The 13,297-nt window shown below is 33.2% G+C and overlaps 1 protein-coding gene across 1 annotated transcript in view; it reads left to right on the forward strand.

The window, feature by feature from the left end:
* The first annotated feature begins 707 nt into the window (after window positions 1-707).
* The window catches only part of LOC133867928 (cysteine-rich receptor-like protein kinase 44), a 58,451-nt gene continuing 45,861 nt past the window's right edge, over window positions 708-13,297 (forward strand). The window contains exon 1 of the mRNA XM_062304709.1: window positions 708-1,371. Coding sequence (XP_062160693.1) covers window positions 708-1,371 — 664 coding nt within the window. The remainder of the gene's footprint in view (window positions 1,372-13,297) is intronic.

Genomic DNA, 13,297 nt, shown 5'->3' on the forward strand with positions numbered 1-13,297 from the left:
TAACCTTATAAGCATTTTAATTATGATTTTACAGAGATTTATGCTTTGTGATGTAAGAGTTTTATGCTCGTAATCTTTGATCAATGAAATACTCAGATGTTTTGTTAAAAAAAATGAAAAATAAAGTTGTGCTTGATGGTTAGTCTACCAAAAAACTGGACATCTAAAAAATCAAACTTAACGTAAATTACCTATAAGCTTTATAACATCATTTCTTGTAATTAAATAAGGTTTTGATTAGGAATTTCTATATGTTAAGAATAACTAGTAAATAAATTAAATTCACTATTTTTTATTAACTTAAATTTTCAAGACAACGAATAAGGGGCAATTTTATTTTGCAAAAGAAATTTAAAAGTATTAATAAATAACTTTAAACAAAAATTATTAAAACTTATTTTTACCTTTATATATCAGTCAAAACACCAAAAACATAAACATAAAAAAGGGAGGGTTACGAGGAAGTTGTGATGGGACTATGGTTTTATCATATTCGAAAATAAAAATCAACTACCAAAAAGTTTAATCAGGCCAACATAACTCTTCTTTTACTTTTGCACCAACAGCTTTAAAGACTACAGACAACTTTCGAAGAAATAGATCGAGAAGGAAAAAAGAAAAGGCTGAATATTTCAATTCAATAATCTTCGCCAATATTATTTTCTTTTTAAATAATCTTAAAGGCTCAATTCACGGGACACGAAGCAATGGTTTCCTCTAGATTACTTTTCTTCCTCTCTGCCATCTGCTTACTCACTGCTCAAGCAGTAGCGCAGACGGCAGACTTCCTTTATCATTTCTGTTTAAATGACAATGGAAACTACACCGCGAACAGTACCTATGAGAGAAACCTCAACCACCTCCTCTCCTCCCTCTCCTCCAACACAGAAATTGACTATGGCTTCTATAATTCCTCTTATGGCCAAAACTCTGACCAGGTATCTGCAATTGGACTTTGCAGAGGAGATGTTAATCCAGATGTTTGCCGTAGTTGCCTCCATAACGCTACGTCTCTTCTCAAGCAGCTCTGTCCCAATCAGAAGGAGGCAATTGGATGGTTCGACTACTGTATGTTGCGATACTCAAATCGCGTCATTTTGGGCGTGGAGGAAACTAGTCCAAGTTTTTATATGTGGAACACGAACAACGTATCGGCAAATTACGATCAATTCAAAGATGATCTTAAGAAATTGTTGGAAAACCTAAGAAGCAAAGCTGTAGCAGGTGGTTCTCTTCGTAAGTTTGCAGCAGGAAACGCAACGGCACCAAACTTTCAAACATTATATGCACTTGCGCAGTGCACACCTGATTTGTCTGAGCTAGAATGCAACAATTGTTTAGCTGGGGCTTTCCAAGGTATTCCAAACATTAGTCCCAGCTGTACGTAGTATGAGATTTGAGGTCGAACAGTTCTATAACTCGACAGCGGCTACGTCACCCCCATCGTCTCCTGTAGCACCACCAGTATCTCCTCCACCGCCATTGACCAACACCAATACAACAAAAGGTACGGTACCCATGCCATTATGCTATTGTTATAAGATGCAGTTGTTCACACTTGAACAATTGGGCCTGGATCAGTAACAACATCCTTGGGTATAGTTTTTTTCCATCTCTTTCCTTTAAGATTGCATGAGACATGTTACTATTAAATCACCATTTATCCTAAAAGTTTAAACTAGTAGGAAGAGGTAAATTTAATCACTTAATTAATACTTTAACACTCCCCTTACGTGTATCCTCAGACTTCCTTTTAATAGATGAGGTCCAACACGTGGAATATTTAATTGAAACGAGAGATAAATGACGGAAGTCAATGTTCGAACTCAGGACCTTTGGCTCTGATACCATATTATATCACCACTTATCCTAAAAGTTTAAGCTAATAGGAAGAGGTAAATTTAATCACTTAATCAATACTTTAACAGTTACATGCACATCTGTCTCCAAGGGGTAGCTCAATCGGTTAGGGACCATACCTCATGAAGTGGAGGTCACTAGATCGACTCCCCTCACCCCATGTAGTGTGGACATGTCAAAAAAAAAAAAAAAAAACAGTTACATGCACATCTTTAGAATATATTTTTTGTATATTATTTTTCTAAATTAATCATTGAATATATAGAACCCGCATATGGATTCTTGTGAGTCCTATAAATCCAACTGTTGATTTAGAAAAGTGATGTACAAAAAATATGTAAGAGATGTGCAAAAATCATTTCTCAGTTTGCATTATGTGACGTGGCAGTACTTAAAATAAAATAACAAATAAAAATAAATGTAAGATTAACCCCAAGGAGGTGGCCTAATGGTTGAGGCTTGCGGCTCTTAGGAATATCATCTATTGAGGTCTCGAGTTTAAAACTTAGCTAGGTGCTACCTCCCCAATGGAGCACCCATCTCAATCTCACAATATCTTTTCATTTTTTTTTTTAATCAAAATAATATTTTTCTTATCCTATATATAAATTTATTTTTTTAAAATTTTAAATTGTTGTAGTCATCTTTTTAATTTAAAATATTTGTTTTAATTATGTACCTTTTCGTCAAAATAAGACATAATCTGGATGAAATACAACAAACCCTGTACCTACTTCGTCAGTCAAAATAAGGCATTAAAAACAACTCCACAGTTATTTTGCCCTGTTTGTTGTCTGAAATGAGTGAAATGACTAATATATAAATGTAAGAAAGAAATTTCCTATCGATCGGTTTGTAAAAAATTTTATATACCTCACAAATAAATTTGACATGTATTTTTTAGCATGCGAGAAATTAACACATGTTGTTTTAATAGCATTTTTTTTTTACATGATTTTTTAATAGCATTAATAAAATGTGTACTGAAATAGCTTTGGAATAAACATCCTCATTGTCATGAGAAAATGACTATTTCAAGTGTTATATATATGCTTATCATATACTCTACCATTAAGGCCAGGTTATTCTATTCCATATTTTTCAATTTATAATAAAAGTTATTCATTTTGTTTAATACACCGAATAGTTATTCTGCGTATTAAACATAACCTAAGACTGTGAATGATGGTAACTTTTTGAAAGCAGGGTCCTCGTAGATGATTGTAATTACTGTTCAGCATCTAACTGAGCCTTGATATTGTTTGTGCAGGTGAAAGCAAAATCTTAAAAGTAACAATAGTCGCCATTGTTGCTCCAATCGTTGTGTCTGTGGTGCCATTCCTTCTGGGCTAATGTCTCTTTCAAGTTGGGTTACTCGAACTAATCCATCCAATTTGTATAATTAGAGTGACAATTATAAATCCCCGTGTGATACTTTGGAGAATTAATGAACAATTTATGAGCTAAGATTTTATTCATCAATATTATTAGTGCAAATTACGTAAATTTCACGCAGAAAAGCCCAACAGGTTAAATGCTGCTTGTATTTTGATTCAAGACTACAAAAGCCCGTAAAGGTCTCCAAGTTAATAGATGGGCTGATACCAATGTTACTGAAAATGGAATGGGAAGCCCACATCTATCATCTATTATCTAATTTATCTGGTGTGGAATGACTACAAGGATTTCTACAATTACCTAGGGTGATCAAGAATCTATTTTCAAATCTGTAGCTGCAATTATCCATTAAGAGTTGTGAATACCTTTGGATTAAGGTCGATAATTTTTTACAAGACTCGTGAACCTGATATAATCTAACATAACAATAGCGAGTTAAGATTAAGAGGTATAACCCGTTCAATTGAATAGGTCGAGTTAGAGTTAACCTATATAAGCTTATATTCATATCTCGACATGATCTAAACTCGACACTTAATACGAATTGTCACTTCTACTCTAAATGTAGAAGATTTGGAGATTCTGTTGGAAATAGGAACTTGCGTGCAATTCCTCGTGCAGTTCAGGATTGCCCTTGATTCTAGATCTATTGTAATGCTTGGTTGTATATCATGTGAACCCTGTGGTTCTAGCAGGCAGCAGCCTGTAGTTTTGTATTTTCTTGCTTTTTGTGAATAAGTTTTTTTTGTCATCCAAAAGAGATTAAATACATTCATTAATTATGACACTGAAGCCAATATATTGTAAATCAATTCAAAGTGTTTCTTGTATGAAGAACCAATTTTTTTTTTTTTTTTAAAAAAAAAAAAATCATGAACCAAGCTACTATAGCTTTCAAAATAAACCTGTGATTTTGTCCACAAATGTTGCTGCTATCCTCAAACCCTAGCGAGGATATAGTTCAGTAATTGAAGTCTCATTTGATGCAGCGAGGACTACTCCCAAGCTAGACTCCTGTTTGTAATATATTATTCCTTTTTGGTTGTGGCCTTTATATCACATTTACGGTATTTACTATGTTTATTATTTTTTCAATAAACATATACGGCATTATGGATATTTCCATTAATTTAGATTACCGTAAATATGGAATAGGTATTATGGTTATTTCTATTAATTTAGATTACCGTAAATATGGAATCGGTTAATTGATTTTAAAATCAATTAACGATATTGTTTCCTTGATGGAAGGAAACAAATACGGTGTTTACCATTTTGAGGGTCCCTAACCTAGCCTATAAATAGAGTGCCTGTGTACACCATCAGTACAGCCATCAAGCAATAGGCATAGGTTAGAAGATCCCTCAAATAATCTTTCTTGTTCTTCAGATGGATCGTGAAGACGCTTGAGCAAACATGGCTAGAGGTAAGCCTGAATCCTGTTTATTCGTTTTCCGCTGCGCATGTTAGATTAAATAATATGTTGATTATTTCTAACATGTGGTATCAGAGCCAGCCTCTATGCTATTTTGCTTAGCATATAATTTTACTATGTGTTATCAATATTGAATCAAGTATTTTTATTTGTTATCAATATTGAATCAAGTATATTCTATTTGGTATTGTTCACTTCTGTTTGTTAATATTGTTTGAGCAATATTTCGTCTTTTGTGACATGATAGAAACGTATTAGCGATTATTTTGTGAATATTTGTTGTTCACGTACTGTTTGTGAAAACCCATATATTTGATATAACTTTTTTTTATCACTATTCTGTGTATTGTGATATACTGCCTAATTTTGAGTTGTAATCTTGATATGGGTATTTTCATAAAGGGGTGGCGGCTAGGGTTCCATTTTTAGGGTTTTCAACCCATCTGGAACATTACGGGTCGGGTTGGTTGGTGACTGGGTAGGGTTTCGACCCATTAAAGTTTTTGGGTTTGATATATTTTCGGGTAGGGTTTTTTAAAACCCATGCAGTTTTGGGCCATTTAAGTGGGCTGACCTAGTTTGGGCCGACCTAGTTTGGGCCAGCACTATACATAGACCCAGAGGCCTGACCCGATTAAGTGGGTTGACCTAATTGCCAAATACAGTAGCCCATTTGGAGTCTTGTGACCCAAAAGCCCAACCCAATATAGTAGCCCAATACAGATACCCAACCCAAATTAAGTGGGTTAACCCAATTGGGTCAGCCCAATACAGCAACCCTTTTTCAGTAACCCATCAAGTTCTTTTTAAAAGGGGAATTTAGGCTTTATGGTGTTTAGAACCTGGGTTCACCAGGTGTAAAGAGCCTTGGCCACTTACTAAACCATTAAGCCATGTGTTTTATTATGTCTTCATATTAAAGTTTTATTCCCTTTATTATTTACAGTACTGTGTATTAAAATTATTGTTTATTTAATACATGAATTGAGGAATATATATTTTAAATTTATATTGTTTAAATATAAATTGTTTGATGCTTAGACCTAAGAATAATTAACAATACCATATATACTGGTGTGTTTACAGTAATATCTAAGAATGCAATGTCGGGGAAAGTTCTGGCAAGGAAAGTCTTGGGATTTAAGTGTGTCCGGTGTGACCCCCCTCACTTTCCTGGGAGCTCAATTGCTTGCACCTTGGAAAATGCTGTTTACCCCATTTAAGTATTGATTTGTTATATTCCTAAGGCCATTAAGGGGGCATATATAAAGTTGTTAGATGTTAATGAAGTAGCAATTATCATGATAATTTTGGGAGAGCCACAGCATCCCAATTTTGAATGACAATTGCATCAAGATTACACACACGTAATTATCATAATAATTATGGGAGAGCCAAAGCATCCCATTTTTGTATGATAATTACATCAGGATCACACACATGAACCTCATAAAGATTTATTAGATGTTCATGAATTACAGCGTGATTATTATGATTTTGGGAGAGCCAAAGCATCCTAATTTTGTAATAATTGCATAAGGATCGTACACATGAACTTCATATAGAAAAATTAACATCGTATTGTAATTAACTCATAAATTTAATTACCTATCCCCAAAGGGAAGTTTTTTATTTTTGTGACTTAATTAGAATAAGATAACAAATTTAGTATTAAAAGTAAAATTTCTTTCGGTTGCCCAAAGGTACGAAGAATTTTATTTTTTAATATTTAAATTTGCTTTAGTCTTATTAATAAAGAGTAAATTTCATGCGTGATGCAACCTTTGCCCAAAGGTAGGTTGAAATTTACTATTTAAATTGGCATTGGCTAATTTAAAATAAAGTTGATATCGTCTTGTAGTTAATTCATAAATTTAATTACTTATCCCCAAAGGGAAGTTTTTATTTTTATGACTTAATTAGAATAAGATAACAAATTTAGTATTAAAAGTAAAATTTCTTTCGGTTGCCCAAAGGTACGAAGAATTTTATTTATTAATATTTAAATTTGCTTTAGTCTTATTAATAAAGAGTAAATTTCATGCATGATGCAACCTTTGCCCACAGGTAGGTTGAAATTTACTATTTATTATTTAAATTGGCATTGGCCAATTTAAAATAAAGTTACTTCATAGCATTAAAGCATTTTTATTTTTGTTATTGCAGCTATTCATATTACTCTACCTTGGTAGTTTTATATTCCAATACTTTAAGGTAATATTTTTTCTGACTGAAAAAAAAAAAAAAAAAAAAAAATATTAATATGCTTTTTTATTTGGGGTGTTCAAAATTTGGTGCTCCGTGTGGACAAACCACCTACTCCCGCGGAATTAAGTACGCCACGTGAGATTATTAAGCATGAACGGTGGGAGTGATTTAATCACTTAAGTTAGATGTTCATGAAATCTCATGTCACTAAAGTCATCAGGGATTTATTCCTGAATGTTTTAGAGCCAAAGTTTTATAAAGGTTGTTTATGAACATTTAGTAAGTTCAAACAAAACTTGGCCAGCACCCTAATAGAAAATGCTTTAAAGACAAACCTTTTACAGTTTCTAAAGTGTTTATAATCCCATTATGGGAATGAAGGATATTATAGTTTAGCTTAAGTCCCTAAAGATTGAGATTTTTTAAGTCATTATTGGTCATTTTATTTTGAATTCTCTCTTCTAAGTGTAGAATTTTTGTCTTGTAACACACGTAAGGATAAATGGTTAGTAAATAAACTTCTAACCATGTGTGTTCAAGGATATGAGAGAATTTATAAAGTGTTCACATGATTACTCATATTAAAGGAAAGACCAATAAATGCAATCATGTCCAACACTTAAAGCATGAGAATAAGGTGCCAATAAAGTATTATGGCAATCAAGATACCTATTTCTCATGAAATAAGGAAAATTAAGGGCATATAAAGAAAGATTGCATGAAGTATAAGAAATGACTTAAAATAAAGATAATCTCATACATCTAGTATGTCGTGAATCTCTTTTAGTGACTCATTCAAATATGTTGTGGATTGATTATGGTTTAACAATCCACGTTGTCAACACAAATGCAGAGTCCTTTTTAAATAACACGTGTTTATAACTTGAGGTTGTTGGGATCTATAGGTTAATTTTAAAATTCAGTCATAATTTTTGACCTCAAAAATGATTTATATTCCATAATTTTTAGAAATTTATTTTTTAGTTTGGCTTGTTAAAAATTTCAATTTTATTTTAAACTTGAAGTTTTTCTTATCTTTGGTGGAATATTGGTTGGGGTTTATTTAAAGTCTATTTAAAATTGACCTACGTCCCAATTTTTAAACAAAATTATTTGTTTATTTTTGCATAGTGATGTTGACGTAAAGTAGAGTCTTTGAGAATTTAAAATGTTCTGGTTATGGCTTTGGAGATTGAAATATATCTCCATCCAGTAAATAAAAGTCGGTAATTTACTGACTTTGGTTCTTGTGTGGGCTGCATAAGGGAAAGCATACCAACAAGACCACTAGAGGTGCCAAAGAGAGCATTTTGAGATTCTTGAGATCATGTACATTAAAATGTGTTGACTTTTTCATACTCATTGCCTAAATGGTCAGAGATATTTTGATCTCTTTTAGTGATGACCATATAAAGTTTATGTATCTCTATCTTCTAAATATTAAAGCTGGGATATTGAATGCTTTCAATATCTATAAGGAAGAAGAAGAGAAACAATGTGAAGATCATTAGATCTAATATAGGCATAGAGTATTAAGGTAGGTACACACCAAGGGGAAATGATTAGTAATACTAATCTGCTATTACCCTTATAGAGTAAAGCTTTGAAGACCGTTGTGTATATGTTAAACAGGATTTCATCTAAGGTTGTCTTTATGACACCTTTTAAAATATGAAATAGATGGAAGCTTGTTTACATTATTTACACATATGGGGTTGCCTTGCTAAAGAGAGGATTTATAATCCTCACCTTAGAAAATTAGATTCAAGGACAACCAGCGGATCTTTATAAGCTATCTAGTAAACTTTAAGGGGTTATAATGTTTAATTATCCTTCATATGATCATAGAGTTGTTGATTGTAAAATTTCTAGAGGATGCAGAACCTAGTGGGAGTGCTCATTCACACAAATTGGAATTTGAGGAAGCACTAGAGTTGGCCAAATCTCCTCCTCATAGAGGATGATTGATTGTATTCAGGGAAAATCAGATTGATTATCCTCAATCATTTATAGAACAACCAACTCATACAGAACAGGTTCAAAAGTCTATTTTCCCATTGCAAAATGCAGAGGAAGTAGAATTAAGAAAATCCTATAGAATAAGGAGATCAACAATTCTTAGTGATCATGTTGTATATCTCCCAGAGTCTGATGTTGACATTGGACATAAAGATGATCCAAATTGTTTTCACATGCTATGAGTGGAGAAAACTCCACATAGTGATTCAATGCCATGAAGTAAGAGATAAATCTATGGCTCAAAAGTCAAGCTAGACTCGTAGCCAATGATTTTACTCATAAAGAAGGCATTGATTATCATGAAACATTCTCTCCAGTGTCTAAGAATGGTTCATCAAGATAATCATAGCATTAGTAGCTCATTTTGATCTAGAGCTACATCAAATGAATGCGAAAACAACTTTTCTGAATAGGGATCTTAAGGACGAGGTTTACATGAAACAATCAAAAGGTTTTATAAATAACAGTCAGAAAGCTTGCAAATTAAAGAATTCTATTTATGGGCTGTGATAGATCTCTCAATGGTAAGATACTTTTTTCAAGGTTATTGTTTATAGAAAACCTTGTTGATTAGTATATATACCTTAAGGTCAGTGGGAGTACAGTAATCTTTCTAGTCCTATATTTGCAAGTGGTGATTTAGGTTTGCTACATAAAGTTCACAAAACTTTGAAATGAAGGATTTGAGTGAAACCTCTTATGTCTTTTGACATAGAGATTCACAGAGACATAAAGAATATTAACATTGTCTCGGAAGGCCTACATTGAAAAATTTTGGGAAAATTTAGAATGAAGGATTTGCACCTTCAGTAGCAATTAAGAGGGACTAATTAAATACAAATTAATGTCCCAAAAGGTATTGGAATAAGGGCAGATGAAAAGTTTTTTCTTTAAGCATCTGCATTATGCATAACCATATGACTGACAATAAGAATATTGGGTCAATAAAGTGCTGCAAATAAAGTGTTGCGGTATATGCAAGGAACCAAGAAGTACAACTTAACCTAAGGATACACTTTCCATTTGAAGGTGGTTAGTTGTTCAGATTTGAGTTTGCTGATTGTGTAGATAGTAGAAAGTCTACTCTAAGGTATATATCTTTTTATTGAAGGATATATCCTAGAGATGCAGTTTGCAGACTATAGTTGCTACGTCTACCAAGAAAGCTAAAAGTCTAGCGTGCTATGAATTTGGTACACAGGCATGATGGTTGAGACTTTTGTTGAAAGTCTTAATCTTGTCGATTTTACAGTTAGACCATAAAGATACTCTGCGGTAATTCTACTATAATATTCTTTTATAAGAATAAAGAGTAGAAGCAGAAGTAAATCGACATCAAGTATCTCAGTACGAGAGATAACATTAAGAGACATAAATGGTCTATTGAGCATATAAGTACTGAATTAATGATTGCGGATCCCATGACTTAAAGTTTACCGGTAAATAAAGAATAAAGTCATGCGGAATATATGAGACTCATTAATTCATTTTTTGCTTGGTTTGTCTCTTTTTGGTCTATAGACATAAAGTTATTGTAATAAAGATTTTTTGTGCACATTTGTTATTTTATCCATGAGGATAAATAAAGTTGGACCCGAATGACTTATAGGAAGTTCATTCATAAAGCTTGATTATCCATAAGGTACTCATATAAGGAGTGTTTTACATCGTGATACATGGAAGGGACGACCTAATTTTATAGTGGTTTTACCGCCATGATTCGTGTGAAACATTTCTTAACTGAGTTGGAGGATTCCATAAAAGATTGGCCAAAACTAAAGAACCTAATACCATATGGTCATGTGTTATAAAGTCCAAGTGGGAGAATGTAATATATTATTCCTTTTTGGTTGTGGCCTTTATATCACATTTACGGTATTTACTATGTTTATTATTTTTTCAATAAACATATACGGCATTATGGATATTTCCATTAATTTAGATTACCGTAAATATGGAATAGGTATTATGGTTATTTCTATTAATTTAGATTACCGTAAATATGGAATCGGTTAATTGATTTTAAAATCAATTAACGATATTGTTTCCTTGATGGAAGGAAACAAATACGGTGTTTACCATTTTGAGGGTCCCTAACCTAGCCTATAAATAGAGTGCCTGTGTACACCATCAGTACAGCCATCAAGCAATAGGCATAGGTTAGAAGATCCCTCAAATAATCTTTCTTGTTCTTCAGATGGATCGTGAAGACGCTTGAGCAAACATGGCTAGAGGTAAGCCTGAATCCTGTTTATTCGTTTTCCGCTGCGCATGTTAGATTAAATAATATGTTGATTATTTCTAACACTGTTGTGATGACGAGCTTGCTTTAATGGTGCTATGCATAAAAAATGCCGGTTGGGAGGGTACAGGGAGAGTGAGAGAGTAACTAGTAAGCATGGAAACCACAGAAGCTATGGTTGGTCTATCACCCACGCTTTCTTGAATACAAAGTAATCCAATGTGGATGCATCTGCATATTTTTGTCGTAGAACTGTCCCTTAATGTGGGATCTATAAGATTGGACACAATCCCCTTCATCCATTTTTTCCATGCCCGCACAATTAAAGAAACAGAATTATACTCCTATTACTTTCCAACTTCATGTGCATTTTTTCAAGTAAAACCAGAATTTATCCATTGAGATTCATACTCACATAGCTTGGAAGATACTCTACATTCTCGCCATCACGGAAACAACTATTTTTTCTGGCCACTCACTATCTCCAAAATCAACACACCAAAACTAAAGACATCTGACTTTATCAAGAAGTGGCCATGTATTATGCATTTTGGAGCCATGTATCCGCTGCAATTAAGGTGATTAAAATAATTTTCATTTAAATGATAGCAAAAACTTTTCAAATGAATGCTCAAAGTATTTTAACTTCCACTTATTTGTAAGATATACTTACTAGGTTCCAACAATTCTACTCGTACTACCTTGAGTTTGATCCAGAATAAACATCCTTGCCATGCAAAAGTCAGAATTAATTTTGGGGTTCATTTCTTCATCTAGCAGAATGTTGCTCGCTTTGAGATCACGATGAATAATCCGCACTCGAAAATTCTCGTGAAGGTAAAGAAGTCCTCGAGCGCGCATTACCTTCTATGATTCTGTAACGCTTTTCAATCCAACTGTTCACACTTGATTGGATCTAATGTCACACAAGGATATGTTACTTAGTTAAGTATCATTCCTTCCTGTATTTACTAAAATATATTTCAATTTTAATCTTGAATTAAAACCAGAATGAAAATTTACCAAATATGAAGCAATCTAGGCTTTTGTTAGGCACAAACTCATATATAAGAAGTCTTTCATGCATCTCCTTCCGAGCAGAAACCTTGGAGCCTAACTAAATTTCGATGCTGAAGTTTGGTCACCAATAGGACCTCATTCTTGAATTCTAGATCTCCTTGTTTGGAGTTCATTGACAATCTCTTGACAGCTATATCTTGTCCATTGAGTAGCCTACCCTGTAGATTTATCAGCATAGAGAATACAATGAAATAATTCAAACAACCTTCGAGGAATGCAGAGATATTGGCTCAACATTTACAGATGGTAATTAATAGTCCTTTTGATATGGTAATGTTTCCTTACTCTATAAACAACCCCAAATCCACCTTCTCCAACCTTATTTGCGTCAGAGAAGTTATCTGTTGCTGCTCTTATTGTGTTGAAGTTAAATTGCAAGGATTCCACCTCAATACTTTCACCATCTGCTTCATGAAGGGAACAAATTATCTCAATTTAAACGAATAAGTACATTTCTGTAGATAGATGTAGCATAACATGAATCACTATCATACAAGTCCATTTAGCACATCAAAGGACCCTGAATTTTAGAACAGTAAGAAATTACCTTCGACTTGTTCCCTCGGCTTCCTCACTCCTAAAAGGATGAAAATGTTGATGACGAGGATCAGACAATTTACTATTGGAACAACAATGAGGACGACAGTATGAGCTCGGTGACTCTGCCTTCCTACAAAATCCAGAATTAGGTTATTTCAAAAACATGGTCTTTTCGTTGCACAGAGCAGTGTAAAATGCAGTGTGCTGTAGTGTCGAAAGCTGTCCATATTATTTAAAAAAAATAAAAAATTGAAAAAGACACACCAAATTGAATTCTGAGCGAATTAATTGTTTATCCAAGCTTGCGTTTTTCTTTTCCTTTTGTGAAATCTTAATAAAAAAAAAAAAAAATTCAACCGAAATCTTACTAGTACGTTATAACTTATAAGCACATACTTAAAAAAATAGACTTCAACAAAATAGAAAAGAAATATGATTAGAAACCATTTATGTCTTTTTCTTCTTTTATGGAATCTTAGTTTTAAACAATATGATCTGCTTAGTCGAGAAACTGA

The sequence above is a fragment of the Alnus glutinosa genome, chromosome 5 (assembly GCF_958979055.1).
Source record: "Alnus glutinosa chromosome 5, dhAlnGlut1.1, whole genome shotgun sequence".
NCBI lineage: Eukaryota > Viridiplantae > Streptophyta > Magnoliopsida > Fagales > Betulaceae > Alnus > Alnus glutinosa.